The 13976-nt window shown below is 34.0% G+C and overlaps 1 protein-coding gene and 1 long non-coding RNA gene across 3 annotated transcripts in view; one reads left to right on the top strand and one right to left on the bottom strand.

The window, feature by feature from the left end:
* The first annotated feature begins 3612 nt into the window (after nt 1–3612).
* On the top strand, nt 3613–4210 carry LOC111513030 (uncharacterized). Its single transcript, XR_002723157.2, has 2 exons — nt 3613–3895; nt 3945–4210. It is a non-coding gene; the product is annotated as an uncharacterized lncRNA (long non-coding RNA).
* Nucleotides 4211–7660: 3450 nt separating this feature from the next.
* LOC111513032 (pickpocket protein 28) overlaps nt 7661–13976 on the bottom strand; it is a 30117-nt gene continuing 23801 nt past the window's right edge. The window contains exons 9-10 of one of the 2 annotated variants that reach the window (XM_023169191.2): nt 11353–11406; nt 7661–8234 (exon numbers count right to left, since the gene is read on the bottom strand). In XM_023169191.2, the coding sequence (XP_023024959.2) occupies nt 8003–8234; nt 11353–11406 (286 nt within the window). In that variant the 3' untranslated portion in view covers nt 7661–8002. The remainder of the gene's footprint in view (nt 8235–11352; nt 11407–13976) is intronic. The other variant, XM_023169192.2, reaches the window with a different exon arrangement.

Here is a 13976-nt window from a genome sequence, read left to right as displayed (position 1 = left end):
CCATGTTTGGACCCATCAACACAACAGTAGTTTAGGAGAAAATTCAAGAAAGCCGCTTACATGTTGTCCAACAACGTTTTCAGCAAAGCCAGCGTAGAAATACGCAATATATGGAAACCCATCATCAAGCGAAAAATGGCCAACTCCCGCCAAACGGTCATCTCCCACGGAACCAGTGAAGCGGAAAATGGAAAGCGGGGATAAGTGAAAGTACTCGAACGACCTATAAATAGTCATCTTTCGGAGGAATCAGTCCAGTCATCACCCGAAGACGATTGTAGATACTAACAACGAAACGTCGTTAACTAACGTGACTTGGAATCTTCCCACTTTTTATTTTTATTTTTCATTTCTTTATTTTTATTATTTATTCAATTGTTCTATTTTTACTTGTATTTTATTTCACTATTATTTCATTTCAGGTTTATTTTGCTTAATATAATTGTTATTTTCAGCTATTCATTTTCAATTCTTCTTTTTTAGTTGTTTCAGACATTTCAAATCATTTTATATAGTAGACAATAGAAGTCTGAACTAATCAAATTCTACACTAAAGGTGTCAAACAGTGCATCACAAGACTATTCAAACATTATCAGATGAAACCAACAATGTGAAACGGAAATTTTAACTTCCTGTTCTGTCTTCATCAAAAGGCATTCAAATATACCAAGCATTCTTCGAATCTCAATATTTCATACAAATAAGAATACATTTTTCCAAAAGTTTGTTCTAGAAATGAATATAATAAAGAAATGTGTCTCATCAAATTTTTATTCTACAGAGTTTCTGAAAAAATAGTGCACACCACACATCAGAAAATTGTTTTTTCAGACTCGCTGACTTCAAGGAGATTATCAATTCAACATGTTTGTATGTATGTATCATTGAAACTGCATTAGTTTGATATACAGTGTAACTCACTTAACATGTAGACAGACACCCCTGTATTTTAGTAATTTTTTTGAAAGCAAATATTTGATTTTCGGTACAGGCGTAGACCTTCATGGGCTGCATTTTTGCAATACTTAACCCGAGTGACATCCTTAATCCTAGCCTACTGCAAAAAGAGCAAATTCTCGTTATTTTGTTTCGCGTTGGAAATATCGAAATAAGTTATTTGAAAAAATTACTGGGAAATCGATTTTGACCCTGCATACCAACTTTCAACGCAAAATTCGAATTTTGAATTTGTTTTGTAATGTTCATATTCAAGTCCGATTTTCAATTAATGGTCCTTAATGAGAGGCTACAGAAATCATAAATTCGTTATGATGTAATGGTAACGGAAAACGAAATTATTATTCATCAATCAAAACTAAAAAATAAATGTTCCTCGGGCCCAGATAAACTCTCTGTGAAAACAAAAAAGTGAACATGAATACTCATCAATCCATAAAATCAATTTATGTCTTACAAGTGAAAACATTCCAAAACAATGGAAAGAATCACTCATCACTGTGATTTTAAAGACAGGTAACCGTTGTCGAATAAATAACTACAGACCAAATCCGTCAACAATCTAGCAAAAAACTTTGAACAAGTAGTTAAAAAAAGATTGACGAAGTTTTTTCGCAGACATAACGTTATTACTGACAGGTAGTATGGTTTCATCCAAAATTCAAACACTGAAAACGCAGAAGTTGATTTTCTAGAGCAAACAGTCGAGGCCCTGGACAAATCATCGAAATGCATAGCAGTTTTTCTAGACATCGCTAAGGTCTTTGACACAGTATTACACGAAATTCTACCAAACAAATTGAGTCACTACGGCAATCGTGGTCTCACACAAATTCTTATGACCAATTATTTAACAAATAGAGTCCATACAGTGAAAATTGGGAATGAGGTAAGTTTGGAGTCAATAGTGAAAATCGGGGTGCCTCAAGGAACAGTGTTGGTCCCAATACTGTTTCTTGTACACATGAACAATATATCAAAAATAGTTGGTCTAGGATACCTTATTTGTTATGCTGACGACTCAGCCTTGATCTGCGCAGGAAAGAATTGGGAGGATGTTGAACACACCATCGAAGCAAATTTACAGAATATATATAAGCATGGTTGAATTTAAATAAGCTTACTCTGAATATTGATAGCACTAAATTTTGTCATTAGTCAACCACATCATTTATCTCTGAAACTACACTCTATAAATTATCAAAAAAATTTATGTGGGTGTTCTACTATTGAAAAAGTATCATCAATTAAATATTCAAGGGTAGTCCTAGACCAACCATGGTCTAACGATGGTCTGATCATATCATGCATGTAAACAAACGCCTTAGAACACTTGTACACAGTTTTTATTCTCTAAAAGACATCCGCTCCAGAAAAAACCTCATGATGCTCTACCGCTCCCTAGTCGAATCAATTTTGTCTTACTGTATCACAATACGGGGTGGAGCTCTCAACAACATACTGAACATTATGAAAACAACACAAAACACACTATTGAACATCATCCTGGAAAAAAATTAACGTTTTCCCACCGATAAGCTATATCAAAAAGCAAATAGATTAAATTTTAAACTATTATACACTCACCATTGTTTGAAGAGAATGTACATAAATCAAGACAAATTCATCCAGAAGAATACTAGGAAAAACAGGTCTACCACAAACATGAATGTTAATATCCAATCCTTTAAAGAAACATTAACACAAAAAACATTCTTTTTTTTCGCTCTTAAATTTTTCAATGCATCACCAATTGACTTAAAACAGATTTCAAAAATATAGAAATACAATATTGAAACAAAAAAATATGTTAGGAATTATTCTAAGAAATTATATGATATAGTGAATACAAAATCAATCTGAAAAAAAAAACCAAGTGTTGACAGCCTCTCCCCTGTGTTGATCACATACGGAAGTAAAATATTCAATATCAGAAATATGGTTTACTTTGCTTACTCACCATGTCAAACAATGTACATTTAACTTTGAATTTCTCTGATCGAGCACATGTCAGACAGACAAATTTATTCTAGAGAGCAATACGTTAAGATTCGATACTCTGTACTCTAATTTTAAGGAAATAAATGTTGAAAAAAATGTAGGAATGGGAATTAGGCAAATTCAATTCAACAGGAAATTAAAATAGTCCCCAAAATTGGAGACAGGCTAGTAAAGGACACTAAATTCGATCAATTTACATTTAATGTAATAATAATTTTCTATTTTAGTTATTTTGATACATTTATTTCATTGATTTTGACTGTATTACTTCTGTGGCTTTTTATTCGAAACCATTAATTGGAAATCGGACAAATATCGAATTATTATACAGGGGTATCTTCAGCTTAAGTGTGTGGCACTGTATAATCATTTGTGAGGGTTTTCAAATGAATATATAAAATTTTATAGGTACATGTAACGGGCATAGTCAAAAATATAATAATGACCATTTTGAATAACCGTTGAATTTCACCACTTCGTTTGATATACCGGAGTTTAGCTAGGTTTCTGTTACACCCACAATATCAAATCTGGCATCCAAAATTTCATTTTTGAATTCTAAACTGCATTTAGCAGAAAAGCAATCCAACATACGAATATTTTCCCTACCAAAAACCCCAACGCTTGTATCACGCAAGTCTCCCCCATGAAGTTCCATAACGAACATGCGGAATACAGCCGCTTGCACCCTCACAAACTAGACTAATTCCATTCATTGAATAAGTATAGACAACGTGGCCATATGGGCCTAAACTCCATTAATGATATTACTCATAATTTAGTAACGACCGAATCACGAGACAGTTACGTTGATGCTATAAATAATATCCAGAGTGCCTGGCTGATAAACGTCAAAACGTAATAATCAATACGGGAATGTTGTAGTCCTGTGGAAAATCAGTTCTCCCGGTGGCCTTAACATGAAACATCTGCCAGGTAAGGCGAGAACACAAAAGGGTGTAAATGATGCTAGTAAACTTGATAGGACCCTGGGAAGGAAGAGAGCTTTTGTAGAGTTCCTCAGTTGCTTGAAGGAAACTAAACGACCTTTGTCGAGTGAAGATGTGAGGGAGTTGATCAGGTACACGTTTCAAGGAGAAGATTTGATGTACAAAGGAAGTGGATCCTGATTTGAAAGACGGATAATGACAGTGTTTTTGTGTGTGCGGGCCTTTTGCTTGAATAATGCGGGATAGATGTGTGTTAGGATGTTTTTGTAAGTACTCTGTAGTAAACGATTCTATAACTGAAGCCGTCTTGTTATTTTATCCAAAGAAATGAAGTTATTTACTAAGAACAGTTTTATTTTAATGATTTTGTCCCGGTCAGCTGAGAAATTTGACAATAGAATCTAGGAAGCGAGTCGTCAATTGAATGAAATTGCCAATTCAGTCTAGTTTATAAGTTGAAAATGAAAAGTATAGAGGTAAAAGTCGGAGTTATACGTACGATGGCTGTTTCGATTTGGAATGGAAACGTGCTGAAACCGCTTTGCAAGAGATAAATGCAAATGTTATAAAAAAATTAGGATGAAAAAAAGGTATTTGGATTCTTGCAAATGTTTCAAAAGCTATAAAGAATAAAAAAAATGGATAAAAACTCAAAGAGGGGAAGATTTCTAAAAAAAGAGCCCACTTTCCGAAATTCTATCTCTATTATAGCGGAATATAAAGCGAGTACATCACAAATTTGAATAATAATTTGAAAATTTATAAAAAATATGGTGTATTCTGAATACTTTTGAAAATTGATTCTCATTGAAAGAAAATCTCAAAGTGAATTATTGAAAAAGCTAGGTAATTATTGATTAACAATATTTTACTTGACTTGCGTTTTTAGTGAAGACCACGAAATATGTTCAAATAATATTCCAAAAAAAATTTTCGCTTCATTGAGCTCTTTTTATCATGGTTCTTGATGATATCACGTTAAAGAAGTTTAAAAAAACTCAATATTTTCTTTCTTACATTTTTTATAGTACCAAAAATGAATAAGAGACGTACTGTTATAATTTTTTTTATATTTACTATTCAATTTTCGTTTTTGTATTGAACAGACATTCGGTTTAGTTGAACAAAACATTTTTAGCACCATTTTTTTATAAATTGTTCATGAAGATATAGACTATGTGAATATGATTTTTTTAAATTTATTGTCCTCAATATGATTTTTAAAAGAAAATATTCGTCAACACTCGTTCATTTACATTTTCAATGTTTGAATAAGTAGTCAAAAAATGTTTCCTATTTTGAAAATCATAATTAACATTCATTTACATTTTCAATGTTCAAATAAGTAGTCAAAAAATGTTTCCTATTTTGAAAATCATAGTTGACATTCTTCGACAAATTAACAAAAAAAATTGTTATTAATAATCTCTGTTTTAAAATCTGTTTTTCTGTTAATCAGCTGTCGTCCTCATACGAACGACAACTCTCAGAAGTTGAGAAACTTGTGCAAGCTAAGGACTAACGAGATCTTACCTGTTAACGTGTGATTCCTAACATGTTATTGTTAACTAACTAAACAATTTGTTACAAATAAATTACCAACCTCAATATAGTTTTTCCTAAACCGCTTGAAACTACAAAAACAATCATTCAAACTTTTGAAGAGTTTTTTTAATTTTTTTATTGTACTGTTAAAAATTAGATGCTACAAAAGTTGCATGAACCACTCCATTTGTAGACCGAAAAAATCAATTTGACTTCGAAACTATTAAAGATATGAAAAAAAAAACGCAAACATTTTTATAGAGAATTAATAGACCTTCCAAATGATTTTTCAAATTTTTTAATATCCACATAGTTTTTTTTCGTAAACAATTCATAACCAAGTAACGCTAAAAATGTTTTGTCCAATTTACCCAAATATAAAAGAAATTGAAACAATACATCACTGATTTATTTATGGTAATTAATAAAAAAAATTTAATGAACAAAATATTAAAATTTTTTGAACTTACAGAACGTGACCTTTTTTGGTACACTGATAAAAAAGCTCCATAAAGCGAAAACATTTTTTTTTTGTGAAATTATTATTTGTGTTCTTCAATGAAGACGCGAGTCAAGTAAAATATTGTCAGTTAGTTGAAAATTACCTAGCTTTTTCAATATTTCACTTCAAGATTTTTTTTCAACTAGAATAAATATTTTATAGTTTTCAGAGTATACCCTAATTTTTATAAATTTTCGAATTGATATGTATTAGTTGAAAAAATTTGTGACGTACTCCATTCAGATGCCGCGTCCTCATCTCCAAATTCACCCGCGGAGTCCCCCTGTAACTCGGAGTACTCCAAGGTTAATTAGTGGGGCCAATGTTATTTCGAGTATATGTTTAAAAAAATCGGTTTAAATCCGTTTTTTCCGTTAACCAGCTGTCACACCCTTACGAACGACAACCCTCAGAAGTCTAAACTTGGGCGAGCTAAGGACTAACGATATCTTACCTTTTAACGTGTAATTTCTAACACAGGTTGAACGATATCAAGTGAAAATCGATCTTTCAGCCTGGGGCTTGAACCACCGACCAACACGATTTGAGTGGGTGAATAAAGCAGTCACGTCGAACCGACCGGCTATCGACCGACATGATGATGCAAATATCAATTCTTTTCCTGATGCAAAGTATGTGAAACACAATGACAACGTAAGCACGATTATAACGGGTTCCGACCAAATAAATGTCCAGCGAAAGTGCGAGAAAACAAGTCAATGGTTTTCCACTAAATCTAAAGAAATGAACTTTGAATGTTCAAGTCAGTCTTGAATATACCTACACAGTAGGTTGAATGGACTGACGCCTATCAGAAAACAACTACTCTCCTGGCTAATACCACGAAGGACGTTGGATTATATCCGACAGGCGTCAGTGCAGGAATCTTCACAGAAAATTTTCTGCATATCCAACTGGCAATACAACTGAAAGAGTCGACCTTCAATTTTGGAACGCGCACACTTGAAGACCGGTTTCGGGCTCATTAGCCACTCATCAGTGCAAGATATCGACCTAAAGTCAATGATATTCGATAATTGAAAATCCGAATTCTTCCAGAGTATTTCATTTCTCTTCCTAAGTTTAGGCTTACAACAAAATGTCACTCCATCTAGTGGACAAGGTACTAACTATCTTGCACTGATGAGTGGCTAATGAGCCCGAAACCGGTCTGCAAGTGTGCCCGTTCCAAAATTGAAAATCGACTCTTTCAGTTGTATAGCCAATTGCATATGCAGGAAATTTTCTGTGAAGATTCCTGCAGTGACGCCTGTTGGATATAATTCAACGCCCTTCGTGGTATTAGCCAGGGGAGTAGTTGTTTTATGATAGGCGTCAGTCCATTCAACCTACTGTGTAGGTATATTCGAGACTGGCTTGAACGTTTAAAGTTCATTTCTTTATATTTGTTTACTGTCAGTCTTCAAGCATAGGCCACTGACTAATAAGAAAGGTTTTTCAGTATTATTTCACTCAGTAAGTCGACTCCTAATATATAGACGTGAATAGTCACTTGCTTTCATTGTCTGAAAGCACCAAATTTTTGGGTATCGACATAGATAGGAACATAGATTTCAAAACACATTGTGATAGACTTATTCCAAAATTACATACTCTATCATTTGAGCTACGGAATCTTGGCTATATTCTTTGTTTGGACCAACTGTTTCACCATGCTCGAAAAATATCATCAGGGGTGTTTGGAACAAGAATTGAAAAAATTCAGCTCTCAATTTGCTTTAATATACTTGTACTTGTATGACTGTCCGTATTTTTCATTTTGTCATATTCAGTTTCAGATCTACTGACTATTCCTAACACACTTATTTCACGAAAGTTGACAAACAGGAAAAAAAGAATTAGATTCGATTTTCTGAAGGACAAATCACTGGTCTTTCAATTTACCGTTAAACAGAAATTGAATGTGAAATTCAGTTTTCTTTCAAAAATCACTAGAACCTATTCATCTTTCCTTCGATATCAAGTTTGGAGTTACAAAAATTGAAGTGTAGTTAACTTTTTCAAATCATCCTACAATTAAAATTTTCATATCTCAATGTTTGCTCCTGTCCAAGAACGGTACAATCTGAAATTGCAGCACAACCTTATAGTGAGGAAATATAAGATTTCCGCAGCAGACAGCAGAGAAAATCCTGTGAATAACCCAAGTAGTCCCCCGAAGTTCGCCAAGAAATCGGTGGGTCCGTATAATTCATTCCTTTGGGAAGTGAGGAAAGATTCTTGTTTGAAGAAAACGCTTAACTTGGCTAGACGAACTCTGAAAAAGAAACAGGTAGTCATTTGTAGGCGTACCTCAGGGATCTGTATTGGGGCTAATACTGTTTTTTGTGTGTGAGTGAGTTGGGAACAGATATTTAGATATACTCTTGCCACTCTATGCTGTTGATGGCAAAAATGTGATGGTGAAGTAATGACTTAACCTGATCTAAGTTGAACTATTCAATATTGACATTGTTTAACTTGAGACAAGCTTGTGTTATAACTTGAATTTCATGTATATTAATATGGTAATTAATAAAATCTCTTATTGATTATACATATAGTACAGCTATCATGAGCCGTTTGTTACTATTGTAGGATTAAATAATGATACTAATAATGTACACACACAAAATTATTATCATCATTTTTATCATCAGAATGAAAGAATATTACGTGCTTGCTGGTTAGATTTTTATAAAAATCACAATATATGAATATCAATCTGTAAATATTATTTGTTTTGAGAGTGAATTCAAAGATTCAATGCTGTTTTGAATATATACAGTGTGTAACAACGAAAACTCAACAGAGCCGTTTTTGAATAAAACAAGTAAGATTTTCAAAAAAAGCTCGGACACGTCGATTTCTAATCAGATTTTTTGTAGTACGCATCCCCTCGCAGGGGTGCATCTGACGACCCTTATTTAGATAGGAAAAGTAGGTCGATGGCACCTTGTTTTAAAGGTTTTTCGAATACCTTCAAATCTCTGTCAAAAGAAAATTTTTGTAACGATTAGTTTCCGAGATAATTTGATGATTTGAAGGTATTTTTATTGAGTTCAACTCTTTTTAAAATAAATCAAATTGTTTTTGAGGTACAATTTACGTTCAGAACTTTCATAAAAAAATTAATTTTTGCTTTTTATGACAACCTGCTAATACGTGTCCATTTGAATTCGTAAAAAGTAAGAATTATTTGTTTATTACGAGGAGATTTTTTCGGGGGATGGGGTTGTTACCACCCTTACATTTTAGGCACCTCCTTATGAAAGTTGCCTTTTGATATTTTATGCTTCTGATAAAAAAGTGAATCATACTAAAAACTTACCTACACAACGAATACAACCTGCTGATTTCCTTGAATGCTGATGACACAGAAAAGTTTAAAAAACTGTTTTAGGGTTAATAAATCCCAATAATTGTTTTTAAAGCACACACAAAAAAAGTTACACCTAATAAGGGTAACTCACATAGGAATTTTATAGTAAATGTTCAAAATGTGCGCCATTTTGCTCCATGCAACAATAAAGATTTTGTTCGAATTTTGCTCTTATATTATTCAACATCTCAGGAGTTGTTAGGCATTCATCAATAATTCTACGACGTAATTCATCCAAATTGGCTGGCTGTGTAGCATAACTTCAAAGAGACTTTGAATATCCCCACAAAAAGTAGTCCAGTGTTGTTAAATCTGGTGATCGTGCTGGCCATTCAGTTGGACCTCTTCTGCCAATTCACTGTCTTTTAAAATGACTATTAAAAAAATTTCGAACCTGCTGGGCATAAAAGGGTGGTGCACCGTCTTGTTGAAAATGAATAAATTCATCTTGACATTTTGGATCCTGTTCAAATATTTCAACTATACGAGGTTGTATTGCCTCATCAAGAAGTTGTAAATAAGAATCACCGGTTAAATTTTCATCAATGAAAAATGGACCTATAATATGATTGCCCGTTATTCCGGCCCAGACATTCAACTTTTGGGGATGTTGGGTATGTATTTTTGCGTATTGTCGTGGGTTTTCATCCGACCAATAGCGGCAATTGTGATGGTTTACGCAACCATTTGAATGAAATGGGCAGCTCGGGATTTTGCATTAATCTCTCACTCATGCCCTCACAAAACTTCTGTCTTCTGTCAAAATCATCCTCATTGAGTTCATGAACAAGTTTAATTTTGTAAGGATGGAATTTGTGGTTTTTAAGGATTCTCCATGCGCTCATATGGCTCATTCCGGCCATTGCTGATAAACTCTTTGGTACTTAACCTGGGATTGGCGATGACTTGACCAATCACTCAAATCGCATTATCGTCATTCACTACCCTTCTCTGAACATTTCTTTTCTCATTTAAAACCGAACCTGTCTCCCTGAATTTTGTGACCAAATCCAGAACGTGATTTCTGCTTAGGTGTTTACCAGGGTTTTGCTAGTTGAATAAAATTGATGTTCTATTAGCATTTTGGTCGTTGCCAAAAATAAAGCAATAACTGAAACCCTTTCAGCAGTAGTGTAAGGCAATTTTAAACAAAAAACAATACACGACCCGTTTGAACAAAACAATCGAACGATGTACTAATGAAAACTGGAAGAAGAGGAGTGGGTATTGATTTAAAAAAAGGGATTCTATTTAACAAAAAACTCATAAGAAGAACTGCTCGAAAATATTTAATCTAGGCATACAAGTTACCGAGTGGTCTGTTTAATGTATTATCAACATGGCAATTTTAACTTCAAATTATCTCGAAAACTAATCATTACAAAAATTTTCTTTCAACAGAGTTGTGAAGGTATTCGAAAGACCTTCAAAATAAGGTGCCACTCGACCTACTTTCCCTATCTAAATAAGGGTCGTCGAACGCACCCCTCCGAGGGGGTGCGTACTAAAAAAAATCTTATTAGTCTGAAAGGTGTCCCCCTTTAATTAGAAATCGACCTGTCCGAGCTTTTTTTAAAAATCTTACTTTTTATATTCAAAAACGGCTCTGTTAAGTTTTCGTTGTGACCCACTGTATTGTTTACAATTATTCGTATTACAACAGTATAGTCACTGAGTCATGCGAAGAGAGGAGAGATGAACGTCTGTCCGAAATACGGCTAGCGCTGTGGGTTAGAATGCGGAGAAAGGGACCCCGTTACGCGTTATGTAACGAAGCGGTTTGCCCTCCCATAAGGAGTTATCACTTCATCAAAACTTTAGCGTTGTGCGATAGGGGCAATTTTGTAACAGCATTATCCCAAAATACATGGATCAAATTGAAGGATTTTCAGGATTTCGTCCTAAATTTTACTTGTGAAGGTATCAAAGTTTTAGGGGCTTTTAAATCAAACTTCCGAAAAGTAGCGCTACAAGCACAAATGACTAAAATCAATAATGAAGTAAATTTACTCACGAACTTTCAGTAATGAACGATCTTCCTTTTCCTGTTTTGATTGGATGTGACTTTCTGAAATATTACAATGATTGTGTTGATTTAGAGGTCGAATAATTAGTTGTAAGGATTGATGAAAAAATGATCAGTGTTTCTGGAGTGAATTATATACATATAAGGTGGGCTAAAGAGTTCGTAGGATGATACACAGATACACAAGTATTGAATCCATATTATTTTCAGTTAACCCCAACCTTCAGAAGAATAGTGTACAAATTTCACAGCTGCCGGACTATTAGCTTGTGGGATAGAACATTTTGAGTGAAGCAACTTTTGTTAATTTGAAGAGAATGGACAAATAAGGAATTTCGTGTGTTAATGAAGCATTGCTTTTTGGTAGAAAATATATACTGCTAGAGCCGAAATTTGACTAGATAAACATTATTTGGGACTTTCCACCAGGAAAATCAACCGTTGAGAAATGGTTTGCTAAGTTTGAACGAGGTGAAATGAGCACAGAGGATAATGCCCGAAGTGTAAGCGTCAAAGAGAATGTAATAATAAAAAGTCCAAAAAGTAAGTTTGGATGACTGCAAATTGGATGAGATAGCTTCGGTTTCAAAGATATCAAAGGACCGTGGCAATTGGCTTCCGATTACTCCTGCATCCAATATATTTTCCAGATATGACCCCCATCGACTTTTTCAGTCCTCAGACCTCAAGAGAATGCTGGCTGGAGAAAAAATTGCTCCGATGGAGAGGTGATCATCGAAACTGATGCCTATTTTGAGGATAAAGACAAATCATAATATTATGCCACTATATTGAATAATCAAATCAAATTTCATAAAAAAGTTTTTTTGGTCAGCCTGCGAATTTTCCACACCAATTTTAGTGTTTCCAATCAAGAATGTCTAATTATTTGTACGATTTCTAGTAAGTGCTTTCAAAATAGTTCAGGTCACTCGACAAAGGGTGATTCTGATCGTCTTGTCGATGATCTTGTTCGAGTTATTTTAACAAAAACCTTTTCAATTTTGTATACTTTCACCGATGTACTCTGTCGTAACACCAAGTATATTTATAGTATCAAACTCAAAGATCCCATTTTTTTTTTGTGAAACTACATCCCATACCTTCGGCTCACCAGGAAGCTATTGAGTAAACGAAAGCTTGGGGTGAAAAAGCATGTACCAGGTATGATTCTTCCCGCATAGCCACTTTAAAAAGATGACAAAAATGTAAGAATTTGTCTTGATGCTCACAAATTGAATCTGGTTATTGAGCCAGACTTTAGGTTAACACATGGGCTGGAACGTCCTGGGCCTAAGAGAGAAAACGAGATTTTTTCTGTTCAAAATTGGCTTCATTCATCAACGTAATTTTCATCAAGAGCCATATAATCATTTTAGCGCCGCTCTAACATTTCAATACCACTTTTGTAGAAGGATTCAACTTTTGCCTCAAAATGGGTGTCAGTTTCAGCAATAACCTCTTCATTTGAGCGAAATTTCCCACCGGTGACTATTTTGAAGTCTGCGGACAGCCAGTAGTCGCTGGGAGCCAAATCTGGCGAATACGGTGGATGCGGAAGTGACTCAAAGCCCAATTCATTAAATTTTGCCATTGTTTTGATTGACTTGTGACACGGTGAAACATTTTTTTTCTTTGCCATTTGCGGTCGTTTCTTTGCTATCTCGGCCTTCAAGCGCTCCAATAACGATATATGAAATTCACTGTCTATGGTATTTGCCTTCTCAAGATAATCGATGAATATTACGCCACGCAAATCCCAAAATATGGAAGCCATAACCTTTCCAGCCGATTGTTGTGCTTGCAGCCGCTTTGGACGAGTTTCAGCAGTTGCTCTCCATTCAGATGACGATCGTTTTGATTCCGGAGTGAAGTGATCCATATCCCAACTAGCACTTCCGTATTTTATAATAGTTGCGGAAACGTTTTGGAGAAACAAATTATGAAACTACCCAGAAATGTTTTCAATGTGTTTATAAAACTGCTATAAATAGGAAATTGGCACCGTTTTATAAAACATTATAGTTATTATCAATATTTTGTAAGGCCTTTTACAAACACTACAAAACAGTTTTATAAACATTTTGGCAGCTACTATAAAATTTGTTGTAACACTCTTAAAAAGTAATTTTGTAAAGACTTGCCTTACTGCACTTTTGCAACATATTTAAGCGATACCTATAAAATAATCAGAAGACAGTTTTATTAGAGTTTTTAAGTAGTTCCAAGTAGGCGTTATAAAATATAATACAGCCGAAAACGATAACAATGAAATGAAAAAGTGTTAAAAATGTTTTCTTGAAGACGCAAGAAGTAATTTTGTATTGGACACTAGGAAAATATAATAGATATGTCACCAACTGAAAACTAAGGAATAGGAAAGTTGAAGCCATTTTGATATTTCACTTTTGCACTCATGAAACTGTTAAAGACATTGTTTGTTTTTCGAAGATTGATATTTTCATTGCAAATGAAATTTTATTGACAAATATATAGCTTATTATTAGCAAAATTTAAGCGCGCCACTCACTCATAAATGTTTTCAGTAAAATTATTGATTATACAAAAATTCACTCTGTCGAAGTATCAATTTTCTAGTCACAAACTTAACT

Source organism: Leptinotarsa decemlineata, unplaced genomic scaffold, assembly GCF_025532065.1.
Source record: "Leptinotarsa decemlineata unplaced genomic scaffold, Ldec_3_MD MMD2_tig00000591_RagTag_RagTag, whole genome shotgun sequence".
Taxonomy (NCBI): Eukaryota; Metazoa; Arthropoda; class Insecta; order Coleoptera; family Chrysomelidae; genus Leptinotarsa; species Leptinotarsa decemlineata.
The sequence above is the reverse complement of the archived record's forward strand: the minus strand, read 5'-3'. Positions and strand labels throughout refer to the sequence as shown.